We start from the raw sequence: 18,066 nt of genomic DNA, 5'->3' as shown, positions 1-18,066 counted from the left end.
TACTTATTCCAGTTATGTCTTTTTTACACTCTTCGCCACTCTATAAAGTACTTTAAATAATTTGGCAAAATCAGTGCTTCGGGTTGATTGTTGTTACTATTGTTTGAAATAAGTACCTTCAGCTACTCAAGATACGCGCTCGAAGTTTATGTCTCGTATAACCTAGAGAGACATAATTTATTATCGTAGTCAACAACGTATGCAAAAATCTTATACGAGGTCCCGAGAATAATAGTAAAAGATGTTGTGTTGCTCTAAAATATTAATATCATAAAAATCAAACTCTATATAGATGTTCCAGATTTTAACTTATGAATAAATTCGATAGAAAATAGTGAGCGATTCCTGTTGTATTTTTTTCGCGAACCCAGCGCCCACCTTTCAATCAATTTGAAATTCAGAATCACAGGGTGCCTTGACGACTTTGCTTGCGGAAACCAAGCGTGGGAGATTGACTTCGAATAGAATATACATTCTTTAGGTGAGAATTCAGAGCGAAATAATGTTTGCTTTACAGGTATGCTTTTCAACCAGAGGTGCATAAAAAATGAAACCATCTGTACGACTACAGAATTTAAAATGCGAGTGGCCACCAGATCGTGCTCTACGGTTGTACTGAATTTTTTAGTTGCGGACGTTGCAACTGAATACCTAAGTGTAAACGGAGTTCATTCATCAACACTACAAAATTGTTACAAGCTGATAAATTCTACTGATTTTCTTATGATGATAGACAGGAAACATTGATATTTTGAGCTGCTGTAGATAGGGTCTCATATAGAGATTCAGTTATTCTTGTGTTTTTAATCCCCGACGCGAAAAGAGGGAAGTTTAGTAGCAGTAGAGCTTCTTGTGTAAGAGTTCCTTTAGGGTAGCTTTTAATTCTGCCGCCAAGTCCTGCAAACGCGAATTCCGGAAGGCTAGATTCAACCATATCAGCAGGATCGGGACCAGGCTTGCATCCTACCCTCCTGGTAGCAAGCAGTTCTGGTCCCTGTCCAAAGCAGTTGAATCCAACTTCTGCCGTCCCACCTTGCCTCCCATGCAAAAACCTGACGGATCACTGGCTCACTCTGCAACGGATAAAGCAAACTTATTTGCTGCAATGTTTGCAAGCAATTCGCATCTAGATGCAGGCTCAAAACATCCACCAAATTTACCTCGTTGTGACACTTCAATGCCGGAGGTCACAATCCACGCAAAAGAGGTTCGTAGAGCTCTGCGAAGTCTAGATGTGAATAAGGCCAGTGGTCCTGATGGTATACCAGCACGGGTACTGAGGCTTTGCGCGCCTGAGCTAACTCCTGTACTGACGTGTCTGTACCGCCTCTCACTAAAAACGAGAATAGTGCCTAAATCATGGAAGCTTGCAAATGTGCAACCAGTCCCTAAAAAGGGAAGCCGCGCCGACCCCTGTAATTACAGACCAATCGCCATAACTTCCATACTCTGCAAGGTTATGGAAAGAGTTCTGAACGGTAAGCTGCTATCATACCTTGAAATAAATGACCTACTCAGTGATCGTCAATATGGCTTCCGCCGGGGACGATCAACTGGGGATCTTCTCGTGTATGTTACGCATTGCTGGGGCGAGGCCATCGAGAAACACGGTGAGGCACTGGCCGTATCGCTCGATATCTCAAAGGCCTTCGACAGGGTTTGGCATGCAAGTTTGCTGAGCAAGCTTCCTGCTTACGGCATCCCTGCCGACTTTTGCTGCTGGATATCAGATTTCCTTGGGGAACGGTCGATTCGAGTAGTCATTGAAGGCTGCTCATCTGACTTGATGGCTATTGATGCTGGAGTTCCTCAAGGGTCTGTTCTCTCGGCGACTCTTTTCCTGCTACACATCAATGACCTATTGGTCCCGGGTATAGTTGGGTATGCAGATGACAGTACAGTTACCGAGAGATATCTGTCTAGCGCAAGAGACGGCAGGGAAGATATTCGTTCGCTGAGAGAGGCTATGGTAGAGCGAACGAACCTGACCTTAAGTCTTGTTGCCCAGTGGGGTGACAACAATCTGGTCAGCTTCAACGCCACCAAAACGCAGGCCTGTCTTTTTTCCGCAAAAAGGAGTCCATTTGATCTGACTCCTACTTTTCGGGGTGTATCTGTCCCAGTTACCGACCGCCTAGAGCTTCTTGGCATGACATTAAGCGCAAACCTCAACTTTGGCGCTTCTATAGAGTCTAAAGCGCAAACTGCAGCCAAGAAGCTGGGTATCCTTAACAAGGTGAAGCGATACTTCTCGCCTGGACAGCTTTTAACCTTATATAAAGCGCAGGTCCGGTCTTGCATGGAGTATTGCAGTCACCTGTGGGATGGCTCAGCGAAATACCAACTAGAGGCTCTTGACTCAATTGATCGCAGAGCCAGGAGGCTTATTGGCGACGATGAGCTCGAATATAAACTTCATAGTTTAGCCCATCGGCGAAAGGTAGCGGGTCTGTCGGTTTTTTACAGATTATACTTCGGAGAGTGTGCCCATGAGCTCCACCAGCTCATTCCATCCGCCCCCTTTTACCATCGGACATCTAGACGAACGGCGGGATATCACCCTCACCTGGTTGATATTCCTTTAAGTCGTACTAAGCGCTTTTCGTCATCTTTTATAATGCGCACAGCCCGTGACTGGAATTCCCTGCCTGCGTCTATTTTTCCGAGTACATACAACCCGAATATTTTCAAGGTGCGATTGAATAGGCATCTTCTGGGCGAGCTCGTACCAACGTAGACCTCTTCTTTGCTCTAGGGCTAGGTAGTGGTCAAGAGTTCGTCCATTTTTAATAAAAAAAAAAAAAAAAAAAAAAAAAGGGTACTACTGCCATCTTACCTGTTTTTACCGCCAAGCAGCAACGTGAGCATTACTGTTTCGGTTTTGAAGGGAAAGGGTGCTGGTGAAATTACAGGCACATGGACTTGTCAACTGATGTCTCAGGGTGACAGGCGCAGTGGCAGTGTCCCTCACATCTCTGCGATTTAAAGCTCTTGAGTGGCAGTGCAACTGTTATCGACAGGAATGTCGCTTAACATCAAGCGCGCGACTTGTTCGTCCTGTCACTTGCTATACTAAAATAATATATATAAGTTTAGTTTTATAGCCGTGATAGCCTAATGGTTTGACCTACTGCCTCTCAAGCAGAAGGTCGTAGGTTCGAATCCGGGCTCGCACCTCTGAGTTTCTCGGAATTTCTGTGCGAAATTTAATTTGAAATTTATCATGAGCTTTTCGGTGAAGGAAAACATCATGATGAAACGTGCACGTCGAAGAAGGATCACAACCCTCGGAAAACGTGTGAAGTCCCCAACCCGCATTGGGCCAGAGTGGCGGACTATGGCCTAAACCTTCGTCTGAAAGGAGACCCGTGCCCAGCAGTGGGACATATAAATGGGTTGATGATGGTATATAAGTTTGAAGCCTTTGCATCTCTGTGTCTATCTGTCTTTGGCAATGTAGTTTTTAAACGGATAGACGATTTATTTGAAGGCTGATTTAATCGAGATGGTTTTAGCTATATTCCATGAGCATCAGCGCAGCTATTTAAAGATCTTCAGCAAGTTGACCCAGTTAATGTAACGAACTCAGACATAAAATGAATATTTATTACGATCCGATCGGTTTGAAATTTGGTGTACTATGGAAATGCGATAACATCACAATAATATGGTAACTTAATGCTATTACGAGGATAGATGCAGAACTATCGTATTTCGTGATTGGGCTCATTCAGATGGTTTCGGTGAGTAACTGGCTTATAGATCAGCATCTGTAAGCCAATTACTAATAATATCGTTGATCAATTTAAAAGAAATGCATAGACCTGAAATTAAAAGTTTAAAAACTTCCGATACAAAACAGCGTACTCCATAAACTCTAAACTAAGTCACGACTTTATCGCTCGCCAATGCCTTTAATAAGCTTTATGGTTACGGAGCTTGTTTTAAGGACCAAGGCTTTGCGTATTGCTGGACTACCAAAGGACAAGTCTATCTACGAAGAAAGGAAGGTGCTACTCCAACATGCATTAAAAATGAAAAAGATCTCGTAACGTTGCGGCATTCAACATGACTAGACAGCATAATTATAGGAACTAAAGTTCTCTCTGCTTCTCAGGTTATTCGTCTACTTTTAAAGTTTATTTTCAAAATCATCTCATTATTGTTTAATAAATAATTGACATAATAAGTTACTCTCAAACCCACAAATAAACACACGCAAATTCACACACAAACTCACTCATCACACACACACACACAATAGTGCGCGAGTGTGAGTTACACATTTCTAACTCACTCACACTTACTACCATTACTACAAACATTCCACCATACAGTCCACGTCATGGTACCTATATACTAAATCTATGGTCCACATATAGTCCTATTCAATACATGTTAAACTCCTTGCTACTCATCTCCTTGTTTATAAACTACATATTATATAAAATATCAAATTCGAAGACTTAACGGAATATAAAGACTCTATGTCTATCTCTGACTCCGCTGTGTGTTTTAAAGGCGATTGTTCTTCATTGTTTACAAATACTAATAAAAGCCTAAAAATTTTTAACCAAAATATTCGAAGTTTAAATAAAAATATGTCAGTATTCTTCAATATTACATAGGAGTGGAGGATAGGAGTGTTGGTTAAATCACATACCAAATATTCCATAGCTATAAACCACTACATGACGAACAACAATTATACGCAGAATGAGGATTTTGTTTTATATATTAGAGAATTTCTTAGTGCAGTGATCGAAGAGCCACATTTTATCGATGCTAAATAAATAAGCACTCACTTATAATCTGTATATACCGTCCACCGGCTCAGAATGATCTTTCAAATTTCTTTCAATCTTTGAACACCACTCTCAAGGCGTCACCTAACTTTCAAAATATTATACGTGGTATATTATGTGTGGTGATATCAACATCGACAGTACTGTATATATTATGTATGTAATACAAATAATTATGACAGACATTCGGCCTACTACTTGGATCTTCTGGCGTATCATTGTTGTCTCCAATCTGCTATATAACATATATAGCAGATTGGAGACAACAATAACATATCCACTCACAGTAATACCTGTTTAGACCATTTCATGATTAAATTTGAATTATCTGCCTAGATTTTAGCTGAGTCAACATTTACCGATCACTACATAGAAATGTTTAACCGTGCACTTAACTGCGGTAATAAAAATACTTACTGTACTCTTACTAGAAGTAATTTTGCGAATCTTAACATAAACCTAAATAACATCAATTTTGACGTAGTATATACACAAACAAATCCAAATGTAGCTATGACAATTTTCATAAGTTTAATTCAACATGCAGTGGTGTCAAACACACACTATTTGTACATCTAAACGTAAACGTATCATCAAGCCTTGAGTAACTCCGGGCCTTTTGCGATGTATGAGAAATAGATAAGTGAGGCACACTATAAGCTTCCGGAATGAATAAGATAAAAATGCTACAAATGGTCAAAAATTAATTTATTGTTTCTCAAAATATTCTCCGTTAGCGTTAATGCACTTTTTCATACGAATAAACCAATTTTGAAATCATTTATGCCACTTCTCCGTGACAATATCTGAAACATATTTTAAAAACGGATCGCGTCACTTGGCGCAATGCCATGCTTACCAGATTCAACGAAGGGGCGTCAAATTTGGTGTGGGACATAGTAACAGGTGACGAAACATGGATTTATAGTTACGATCCCAAAACAAAGCAGCAATCGAGCGTATGGGTCTTTCGAGATGTGCCGAAACCAATCAAAGTGGCGCGCGTGCAAAGTGCCTCTAAGCGGATGATTGATTTTTTTTAAATAAAACTGGACACGTGGCTACTGTTGCTTTGGAGAATCGTTGTACGTTGTACGTTGTGTTGAATTGTTGTATTCGTTTGCCGGAAGTTATTGACAAACTCCGTAAAAATATCCGTAAGCGCCGTATCATCTTGCACCACGATAATACCAGTTCTCACAGGGCCAGACAGACAAATGATTTTTTGAAGGTGAACAACGTTGACCTTATGAGCCATTCCGCGTACAGTCCCGACCTGGCACCTTGTGACTTTTATTTATTTCGAAAAATAAAGAATCAGTTACGGGGTCAACGATTTTCAACACCCGAAGAGACTGTCGAAGAGTATGAAAAATATGTTTCAGAGAATGTCACGGAGGAGTGGCATAAATGTTTTCAAAATTGGTTCATTCGTTTGAAAAATTGCATTAACGCTAACGGTGAATATTTTGAGAAATAATAAATTCATTTTTGACCATTTAGTATTTTTTTCTTATACATTCCGGAAACTTATGCGCCTCACGATCTCATTATCTTACCTGTTCCGTTTTTTTTACTATTTCCAAGTTCCTAATCCGGTTTCCAAATTTTCTTTTTATATTACAACAAGTTTACCCGTTTTAAAGACAAATACAAGTTTCCCTATTTTAAAGCCAACAATCATAATCTTGTAACTGGCTGCATCGTTCACCGGGAAAAAAGACGAAACTTATGAGTTAAGGAAGTGATGATGAATGTAATTTGTGTGGAACCTGCAACCATGTCGTCTTTCCATGCTTAGTCTGTCACATAGTCTTAAATTTTGTAATATGACTTTTGAATTAAAATTTTAATGTACTTTTTAAACTCAGGAAATGGTGGGTGCCTGGAGACCTATCATACAGGCTAGACCTAGTTTAGGCTCCAGTTTCCCACAAATGTAACTAACTAATGTAAGTAGCTTATTGTTAATATGCGTCATTTAACATTGTGAGGAGAAATAAATTATTTTATAATTTTTTGTCTTTCGTTAGGTAAGCTTATGTCGATATATCGTAAAAGTTGGTGGTGGAGAAAGTTCAAATTAGGCAGTAATTCACTTACCTCATGTCGGCAAACTGAGATTACACAGTAATTCCGTCATGCCACCGGTACAAAGCCTACGCTATAACCAATTTTCACTAGGCTTATTACTTCAAAACATATTTGTAGTTAATTATGCATCAGACAGTGCTTTTCTGGTTTAGATTAATGCCTTTGATCTGCGGTTAGAATTAACGGGAAGCAGTTCTCCCTGTATATTAAATTATACCTCTGATGAGGCAGTTAAATCGCATGCGTAGCGTGGTGGTAAGGGAAAACTCTCCTTTTTCTGGAACAAACGCTGCAAAATGTCAATTATTATATCTTACATGATGCAATCATACCAGTGGGTGTTTAATAGATTCAGAATTATATAAAACGACCAGTTTAATTTGAGCTTTGCTATAATGATTTTATCTTTATTACAATAAATACAGAATATTTTTCGAATATACGGAGACGGACACGTAGGTTAGTTGTTGGCATTGTACTTTTTCAGCTTTCGAATTTTTCAGTGCAAACGAGAGTTGATTATTTAAAAGTGAAATAATGCCCATTTGCCTGATGAGTTGCCAGGGATGGATGACCCTTATTTTCATCTCTATTTCTGGTTACATACTCTATGTATGTAAATGACATAGTTTATAGGCAAGACTCCAAACGACCTGTAATGATAATTACAGGTTATGCATACATGACCCATTGTGAATGGTAGCAGTGGTTAGTGGACATTTTTATGAGATCTTGCCGTTTTAAGGTAGTGTTGTGTGTCGCATTTGTTTCATACACAGCCACCTACAAATTTATATTGCAAATATGCACCAACTATAGTTGCTCATGTAATTTTTAGTTCACTCATTGTGATTGTAAAAGAGGCGCGTGCGTGTCGCAACAGTGGCGCTGTAACTGCGTTTCTGAATATTGTATGAAATTTGAGTAATAGCGCGGTTGAAGCGCCACAGTGATGACACTGTAGACGCGCCTTAAGCAGGATGGTGGTTTTAACATATAAGAACGGCGATAAAACGTAAGGTAATGGCAATTGCCAATAATTAGCTAATTATGAATAAGGTGTTCATTTTAGTTAAAGTACATAGCATACATAGGGTTAAATTCTGTTTAATAAATTATCATATAATATAAATTTATATCTGCATCAGTTGTTCAAAAGTATATGAGCTAAATAAGGCTACGAAATAAATTAACTACTCATTTAATAGGGTATGAACGTAGCAATATAATTTCCACAAAATATCTATCTTCCACTTTCCTAACCCTTTAACCCAAAACTATTTCCCTTTTCATCCTAGAATTTCGTTTCCCTACTTTGCAATAGCATTAAACTTGACAAGTGAATTATTAAAAAAAATCTTGCTTCTTTTTTTTCCATCCTCTAAGCTTCTTTTATACGATTTGATAAGTCTATGAGAAGAAAAAAACACTTTTTCAAATCTATAACATCTTGACCAGCTATATTCCAACTTCTTCAACCCATCATAAAAATATTTTTTAAGAAACTAAAAAATAACACTTCCTCATTTGAAGCAAATCGATAAAAAAAGTGAAATGGGGCCAAATCTGGTGAATACGTGGGGTGCGACAATAGTTCATATTATAGACGAAATAAATGTTCATATCATAGGTCAATGGTTCATATCAAAATTTGACAAGTTTTGATATTCTGATTGCTCGCGAGAAACGGAATACTCGAAATTCCGTTTTTTTCCATCTTCAAAAAATATATATCGACCTCATCTAACTTTTTATTTCTATTTATTTAATTTCGCGATAATTTTGAAAAAGTAACGTCAGTAATATAGTGTTCTAAAGGAATAAATAAAAATAGATTCCGAAAAGTTTTTTAAAGTCACATAGGTACTTACCAAACCGCCTTCGTATTGCAAACGTTTTTATTACGATTTCAGGAGTGGATGCTATGCGCATAGAACTAGCCCCTATTGTGATCTTAGCAGCGTGGTTGAATTTCGACGAATAGTCGTAGCTTTCTCGCCAATTTTCAATGCATTTTTGGTGCAATCATACTTCGGAATATAATTTAGCTGCTTAACAAACAAAATCGAGGAATATGGCAATAATCGTATATTTAATAAACATTTTGAGATCTATAGTATCAGTACGACCGTTTCTCTCAAGTTTTGATCTCGTTGGTACTAACTTTAGATCGCTTTACACATAAATATTTAAATAAGAATAGAAAGTAAACATCTTAAATCAATTTATTTTTAGGAACATGAATACATAATACGATTTTAAATACGGATTTAAAATGTATTACTTTTAAGAACATATTAAATTAACTAATCAAAATTAATATTTTAATAATATTTTAAGGTATAAAACTTAAGTATATTTAAAGTTATGGTAATTGTGTTTAATATCTCAGCGCCAGAATAGTACTGCCGTTGAGATAACTACATAATACAACCTTCTATTAACATTCACTTTATTCACAACATTATCAAAACTACAAAACGATATTTCATCATTTATCTCATTCTTATTACCATGTATATTATGACGTCATCAATATCACAATCATTATCACAGTTATCATCGTCATCAGACATTTCTTCTCAGGTGACCTTTAGTGGTTTAGCCAGTGTCTGACATCTAGTTGTGTTCAGCTCTGGCATAAAATTCTCGAGAGTTTCAATGTCAATTGTGGGAAGGAATAGTTCTTGCGTACGTATTCGTTTTTTAAAAATATATGTTGGCCGGGTAATTCGCAAAACCAGCTATAGTTACTTGCGCGCGAACAACATTTCGTCCTATTTAGTACCGCCTGCACTGCGAGTTGAGCGACGGGATCTCGCTCCATGCAAGTGTTGAACTTAAGGTTTTGAACGTTGCATCGGAACACCTGACATTATGTAATGATATGTGAAACTAAAACAGTTATGTGCGATGAATCTTTACATGAAACAAGTTGGCATATTTTCTAAAGAAAATTAATGCTTCAGTTGCCGCCAAACCATTGATTTATTTCCAGCCATAATATTATTATCTAGCTGGCGTTCTTGAATGTTGACCAAAGTTGTATGTTTCAAGATCAGGTACCTCCCTAATTAGAGCTACAAATAGCTTAGTACGATAGTTATTGTTACATTTGATTAAAGTACTCGTACTACCTTGTAACGAATTACTTCGTGTCCGCATATGTTTAGCATGCGGTAGTCCCGCCGCATTACTGGTTCTAAATCAACTCGGTAGCCATGTTTTTGTAGTGTGAATGTAATGAAAAATGTAAGTCTCAACTAAGTTCCTTTTATCAATGTTGTAACCTGAACTCTGAATATTCTCTCCTTGGAGAAAACATGGACTACAACCGCAGTAATATCTTCTCAATAATATCTGGTATATACAACAGCTAAGTACCACCAGGCGCCGACCCGTCAAATCGTATCTTAAAAAACAATACAACGAATGTATAAAGCTCAGGTCCGAAGCAGCATGGAGTACTGTTCGCACCTTTGGGACGGCTCTGCCAAGTACTTGCTCGATGCCCTAGATGGACTGCAGCGCTACGCCTTCCGTGTTGTCAATGATCCTCATGTAACTGAGCATGCGGAGTCGTTACAGCTTCGCAGAGATATAACGTCTCTTAGCGTATTCTATCGCCTGTACCACTGTGAGTGCTCTGAAGAGTTATTCAACCTTATATCTTCCTCTCCTTTCCATCAGCGGACCACCCGTGCCGGACTCCGTTGCCACAGTTGGACGGTCAGTTCAATACCGTCCCGCACAAAAAAAGTTTGGCAATTCGTTTTTATGCCGAACCATCAAATTGTGGAACCAACTCCCGGCGCATGTATTCCCTCCCCTCTATAACATCGGGTCCTTCAAACGTAGTATGAAGAAGCATTTGGCCAGACCGGCAAAATGATAGTGACGGAGTGAAGATATTTGTGTTTTCCATCCGTTACTCTCATCTCTGGACTGTATTCGCACTTTCCATCAGGCGCGGTGCAGTCATTTTGCCGAGTCACAATAAAAAAAAAGAATAATAATATGGCGTTGATACCTCTGACTCCATTTAGTTTCCTGGGTATGTATAGGACTTCGTGGATAGACCTGTTAAGGCCCATAATAAATGTTTACGTGATAGAACGGCATTTTCAATTTAATTTACGATATCAATCTGAGTAAAAAAATCTTTATGTCAATGTTTATGTGCATTCTTTCGTGACCTTTGTTAATCTTTGACGTAACGTAGTGATTTATATTCTTCAGTGATCTTTGATTTCATCGAGCACATATTACTTATTTTAATTTTCTTTTAATGGCGGCCACTCTTATATATTTTTTCATAAATTTTCACTTGTGTTTACTCAAAGGTAAAGATTCTACCATGCAGCCTACTCGTATATTAGTATTATTTTTTCTTGTGCGGCGATTTTTGTTTGATATTATCAAGGATGGAAAACAATAAAGAAAGATATGATCGATAATATCTTTCTTTTTTTCCATCCAACAAAAATCGCCGCACGAGAAAAAGATATGACTAGGATATTATCGAACACGAAACTGTCAATGTCGATTTATTTATATGAGATGATGATGATATGATGAGAGATTGAGATTTTAGTATTAGAGTTTTTACTACTCGTACACTATTTTCTCCATATCTTTGAGTTGAATTCAATGATCTTATATTTTTAAAAAGGGGTTGAATTACTTTAAAAGTCTAAAACAAAGACTTCAATGGTACATAGACATAGTTGTCTGAAAACATCGCAAAAAAGCGTAGTTTGTATTGATTTATAGTCACAGAGGTATTAGCGTAATTGAAAGTCAAGGGTAAAAAGCACGTCAAATTTGGTTTAAATGAGATCCTACAGCTTCATACGGCGAAAGAATAGCGAAACTTGACTTAATTTTTACATTAAATATGAAACAAACATGTAGAAAAATGTGTTTACTCATGAAATTTATGGTAATGGAAACTTAATATCTAGGTATACAAAAAAATCTACGTACGGTCTCTGGAATTTAGGGAGCCAGTCTCTGTTTCTTCATTACTCTCCTTCAAAGAATCAAATGCGTTTAGCCCAAAACCAATGCTTTTTGGAATCTTTAAGATTGTGTTTTCCTCTACCATTGAATCATCTTTAGAGTTATTATTATCAGTAACTTCAGTTGGTATCTTCTTTTGGAAAGTATGTGCAATGAACTGTTGCATAAATAGCTGGGAAGGACACTCGTTGATGTAATTGGTAGACCCTTCCATACTGTTCCTTGCATACAAGCTTAGTGCAGAGTGGACTGCGAGAAAATGGCCGTCGTTTTCGGAGCGCCGACTTGGCCTGCTTGCTTCTAAGCTCTCATTTTCGGTGGAATAATTTTTTGTGGAATCATTAGATACCCTAATCATGACACCATCGTTATTAGTCTCATTTGTGGTAAGTATTGTTTCCAAGAAGCTGGAATGTAGGACGTGACTGCTAGTAGGATTTGGGCTTGACTGCTCCACTAGTGTGGCCAACGTCGATTCTCTTGAATTTAGTTCCAGTCTTGAATACTTATCATACATATTATTCGATAAACTTCTGATTCGTTGGTTTAAAAGGTTATTGAAGACAGACATTTCTGTTACTCGCCTTTCGCGACTATCCTTGAAGTTGTTCTTTATTGTTATACTTTTCCGTATCGACGTTACGTAGTGCTGTGGTGATAAATTGGTTTGGTCTTTTTTATTCATTTCAAGTTGAACATTATAATCTGTCGCAGTGGTCATTGTACTATCTCTGCTGCTTATATCACTAATGTCGTCTATGCAATATTCTTTTGGTGCAAACTTGCTGTGATTGAGGAATGATTCTTCGATCATTGAGTGCAGCCACTGATAAACGCATACTCTCATAAAATTGATGCGCGCCTCAAGAATAACTTTCATTGCTGTTTGGCACAATGCGTCTCGTGACCAGTGTGTGTTGAACCCAAAATTACTAACCTTACACTGGAAAACCTGAAATTAGAGAAGACGTCTTTAGAGGTTTGCCAAAAAACTTGTAAACTTAGTGCATTACGTAACTTTACCCAGGTCTTGTACCTGGTCGTGTGCCATAAGAAAAACTCTTGATCGGATACGATATAATTTTTGTTTAGTATCCATTTTTATTTATGTTTAATTTAACAAAGTAATGATTACTCACGTTACGACCGCAAAGTTCTATCATGCAATATTCAAATATATGAACCCGAATTGTATCAACGCGAAAACTGTTTTTTTGCAGATAATCTGTAAGTAAAGTTGTGGTTATAAAAATTTCTTATCAACACAGATAAGTTGAAACATAAGTACACATTACAAACACAGGTTGAAACAAAAAGTAGTAGTCATATTCTGGGATGTTATGAATGTGTCTATGACTATAAACTACTTTAGCCAGAAATAACAGTTGTTTATTTCTATTTGTTAATTTTATTTAAAAATATTAGAGCTAAATTTCTTCAGTATCAAGCAAGTGATTGTAATATGGGCAACATTGTCTTAATACATTCAAAAAGCAACCGTAATTACGTAATTAATTACCGCTTCTTCGCGTATTTATAATGTAGACTGTATTGCAACATGTTCAAATAACAAATAAATCAAAATAAGCACAATGTGTAGATCCCGCCATCTGTATTATTATTGCAAGCGGTTGTTTAACCTGTGTTCCGTTGGAATATGTTTAGGAAATCCTGTGCCTGTACCATGAGTTTACTGTGATAGTTGTCGCTAGCGACCATGTAAATTACTTCACAATTTGGTACGGTAAATTATACAGCGTCTCTAGCGGTTACGAGAAGAAGTAACATTTTATATACAAATATTTTACACTGTCTCTAGCGAGAACCTTTCACAGGAAACTCATAGTAGAGGCACTGAATCTGCTTTGCACCGACTGCCCGCTCATTGAGTCTCTCCGAGTTAAGTGCAGTTTTTGGATTCAATCAATCAATATATTCGCCATTACAGGTCATACCATGTTACAGACTTATTTAATACAGCTATGATGCACCTTTTACAGAGGCATACGAAAATTTAAATGCCCAAATTAATTAGTATATAATATATAAAATTATACATTTCAAGGTCAATTAATAATACTATTCGATGTCAGAAGAAAATTTAAATTCATTTTATTATGCCATATTAAATTATAAGCATATAAATTGTAATAAGTTTTAGCAGCAGTGGAGCTCCTTGTGAAAGAGTTCGCCCAGGGAACTGCCATTTTTCCTATTTATGCCGCCAAGCAGTAATGTTAGCATTACTGCCTTTCGTTATAAAATATGTTAATTGATTGCATCGTAAATCTGCACTAAACTCGGAGAGACTCAATGAGTAGGCAGTCGGGGCAAAGCGGATTCAGGACTTCCTACAGGCGCACGGTTCGTCCCGTCATTTGATATCATAAAAAAAAATCACACTATATTTTCAATTAAATATTCAATAACCGTGGACCTAATATCATTTTTTAATCTATATCCTTGTCAATTCCCTCTTAAGCATATCCAAGAACAGGATTTTTAGGACTTGTTTGTCCCGTCACTACCAAGTGACGGGACAAACAAGTCAGATATACAAGTACAAGTACAAAGTAAAAAAAAAACAAAGTACAAGTTGACGGGAGCAGTTGCAGTTCCACTCTGAGTTAAAGTTCTAAGATCTTAGGGTGACTGTTACCGCGCCTGTTACCCTGAAACATAAGTTGACAAGTCTCATGTGCCTTTTTTAACACAGGAAAATGTATTACGCATACCCCGCCGCGGGCGATGACATGGCGGGGTTATATGGAACTCTCCTCCGTTGAACCACCCGGCGATACAAGCTCGCCCGATGGATCCTCGGAGGCCTATCCACTAAAAATCTGTGTATTCACCCTCACCCACCCGTGCCGGCTCGTGGGATCCCGTTAAGACTCGCCACTCACCCCGGTGGTTGTCCCCTTCCGCGGGGACCTCTTCACGTTATGAAAGATACCCGGGTGCATTTCGGGCAATAAATCCCATGTGACTGGCACCGGCACCGTCACCCTTCAAAACTGGAATGCAGTAATGCTCACATTACTGCTTGGCAGCAGAGATAGGTAAGGTGGCAGTTCCCGGGACGAACTGCTTCACAAGAAGCTCCACTGAAATTACAGGCACGTGGGACTCGTCAACTTACCTCTCAGTGCATTTATGTGCAGTGGCAGTGCCCCTAAGATTTTTGCGATTTTAAGCTCTATTGGCGCTGCAACTGTTATGGATAGGCGTGTTGCTTTTCACCAGGTGCACGACTTGTTTGTTCCGTCACTAGGTATTATATAAAAAAAAAATTCGTCGTATGGCGTCACGCAAAGTTCATCGTTTCACAGCAGAGTGTAAAGCTTGTTAGGGAACTAATAATAATAATAATATAATAATAATAATAATAACGCACACACTCAACATAGCCCCGCACTAGGAAAATCCTGTGTCGCGGGTGCCATGGACACACACATAGACAACCACAAATTACACCCAAACTCACGAGAGAAATAAATGTAGGCCATACAAATATTTCTCCCGGCCTGGGAATCGAACCCGGGGACCTCTGCGTGGCAGTCCGGTATGGTAACCGTTCGGCCACGGAGGTAGTTAGAACTTCAGGAACGCCAATGAATTTGTTGACGTAACGCGATCGGATTTTGCCCACTCATCCTTTTCCTTTAATTTTATCGCTATACGAGTTGGCGTAACAGTAAAGGAAAAGTAATACTGTGCCACACTTACCTTGTAACCCCCTAATTTTTTGAGGCCTATGTACAATACCGTCAAGAGTTTTAATAGGCCCGTAGTGGAGTCTTATATAATTAATCGACATATTAATATATGTGTATATATTACAACAAATATGTATAAATGACTGTATTAAAAATGATTTTATGCACACAGGTATTTGACTTAAACAGCTTTATAGATTTGTGAAGTTGGACATTGACAAGACCGATAAAGCCATTTTCTTTTATTTGTTGTATATTTTGAACTGTAGGCTTCTACATAAGAAGAAAAAATTAATTATTTTAAAGATATTAGTGTAAAATCTACGTACTTCACTACATCATGTCATCGCACGATGACAAGGTACTCGCATTACAACCAGAACAATAAGATTTTAGGCGCGTATAACCCTTGTCGATCCTTTAGATCACGTAACTATTGCAATAGTCGTCTTGATGTCCATTACTCTTGACATTTATTCCGAACTAGACAGCGAAACAATGCGTCTCGACTTCAAGTGGAAGTAAGTCTAGAGGTGGTAATTTGTCTTCCTTTAGAAGTACACACTAAGGAGCTAATATTTAAGTTAAAAATTGCACTTTGCGACTTATTCCCATATTCGATTCTTTGTTCCAGTTCATCCAGAAGAGCTGATGGACCTGATCAATTCACTGGAAACTTAAAAAGTATCAGTAACAGTGTTTAGTGTTATAAGAGCTTTTTTACCAAAAATATGTAGTACAGTTGCTCGCTACAAAGTTGTCGCGCTAATGTTAGTGTTGCCCAATAAAAGACCGAGACGAGACTACATCTGGTCTTAGTCTTGTTATTGCATACTAAGTCTTGATCTTGGTTTCGGTCTATCGGTATCGTAAAAAGTCATTAATAATAATTTTTAACTCTACTATACTATAATCTCACTTTTTGGACGATGTTGATAATTTATTTTCCGTCATCTTACAATTAAATTTCAACGTAGTGGCTATTGCAAAACTGATAATTACCTAATACTTATTTTTCTCACATTCCGCTTCACACAAAATACAAATAGGTGTAAAATGTACAGGTTTACTGATTTTCTGGACATTTTGATTATGTGATATACCTTAAACTATCTTTACCTCCTTAAATGAAAGTGAAAGTAATGAGGTTCATTAATTCATTAGTTTTGACTAATAATTATACCTAGTCGTTTTAAATTGACATTTCATATAATTTTCTATCAGAAATTGTAATTTAGATTATTCGCCATTTTATAAGGAAATCCATCTGTACTGGCAACACCTGGTACGAAATCGTAAAATCTCTAAGGTAAATTAAAAAGTATAGTTTTCAATTTTATAAATGTTGTGAAAGACGGGAACCCTACGGGAACAGCGAATAGAATAGGTACTGTTTATTTTCTGTCGTCGCAAAGCGGCAACGTATCCGGTTAATTATCGATGGCGTTATGAATTGTATTAATAATACACAACGGTCATCAACACATCACACACTCGGTTGTAAAATTTTAAGAAAATTACATTCTGATTTAGAGATTTCCACTGTAAAAATGTATTATTTTACTGTATTGCGGTAATTCCAACTCCAAAATAATGGAAAATGCTTAAATTATTTTGTCATCACAACTATTCACTTCACCAGGATCTTAATTTACACTGTAATAAAGTGAAATAAACAAAAGACGTGAATAACTTGTTACCGGGAAAACAGAAATCCCCGATACTTGAATAATGTTTTGATTAATTACGCGAATTCCATTTTGAAAGCAGTTTCAGTGAAACAGACATGGAAATCGACTTTAAGTTAATGCGATATTCATTTTAGATTTTGATTATTTTGCACTAATGAACGCAAATTTAAGCTTAACGATTGTTTGGAAATAATAATTATTTAAGCGCGTTATGCTATGACCATTGCAACTGCATAATAATGGTGATGGTACGCAAATGTGGTTCCAATAAACTAAATAATATGTAAGAATCGGTTGCTGATGTTTTAAATTAAATAAATTATCATATAAATATATTTTCGGGTAAAGTATAATATATCCATTATTCGTATGAGGTGCTCATGTAACCTAAGTAATAAGGATATAAAGTAATAAGGATATTGTGAATAAAAGCGTCACGTATTATATATAAACTTGTCGACCAGTGGACAGGCAGATTTTTACGTGTCACGTCTATTCGTTTCGTATATTTTAGATTTTTTTCTTTTTTACGTACATTCTCAGTCAGGAAAAGATATGAAGCTAATAATATTGTAGAAGTAATTTCAAATGAAAATACCGGAGGTGTCGCGGGTGCGAATAACTTCGTCTGTAACTTGATTGTTTCATATAAGAGCGAAACTTGGATGAAAGAAAGTCGCAAATTGAATTTTGATGTATATACATTGATGTATATACATGAATTTTATTTGCGAC

At 37.3% G+C, this 18,066-nt stretch overlaps 1 protein-coding gene across 2 annotated transcripts; it reads right to left on the bottom strand.

Annotated features, from left to right (window-relative positions):
• Positions 1-7,357: 7,357 nt before the first annotated feature.
• Positions 7,358-15,741, bottom strand: LOC113239452. 2 transcript variants are annotated; one of them, XM_026476465.1, is made up of 4 exons: positions 15,651-15,741; positions 13,061-13,146; positions 11,886-12,873; positions 7,358-7,552 (listed from the first exon to the last, which is right to left on the bottom strand). In XM_026476465.1, the coding sequence occupies exons 1-4, from the start codon at positions 15,739-15,741 to the stop codon at positions 7,530-7,532; spliced, it is 1,188 nt and encodes a 395-aa protein (XP_026332250.1). In that variant the 3' UTR covers positions 7,358-7,529. The 2 variants fall into 2 exon arrangements, with proteins under 2 accessions (XP_026332250.1, XP_026332251.1); XM_026476466.1 differs by lacking the exon at positions 7,358-7,552 and adding an exon at positions 8,798-8,947.
• Positions 15,742-18,066: the final 2,325 nt, after the last annotated feature.

This window comes from Hyposmocoma kahamanoa, unplaced genomic scaffold, assembly GCF_003589595.1.
Source record: "Hyposmocoma kahamanoa isolate Upper Pololo Valley unplaced genomic scaffold, ASM358959v1 99879, whole genome shotgun sequence".
NCBI classification, from domain to species: domain Eukaryota; kingdom Metazoa; phylum Arthropoda; class Insecta; order Lepidoptera; family Cosmopterigidae; genus Hyposmocoma; species Hyposmocoma kahamanoa.
This window is presented reverse-complemented; position numbering and strand designations above follow the sequence as displayed.

Bases quoted from the DNA above. Each gene is read 5' to 3' on its own strand.
- LOC113239452 (XM_026476465.1), bottom strand. From the start codon at position 15,741: ATGTCGATTAATTATATAAGACTCCACTACGGGCCTATTAAAACTCTT. The intron at 12,874-13,060 runs GTGAGTAATCAT...CTCTAATTTCAG, and splicing joins TAGAACTTTGCGGTCGTAAC to GTTTTCCAGTGTAAGGTTAG. The intron at 7,553-11,885 runs GTACGTAGATTT...TTATCATTACAG, and splicing joins CTCCCTAAATTCCAGAGACC to GTCGTTTGGAGTCTTGCCTA.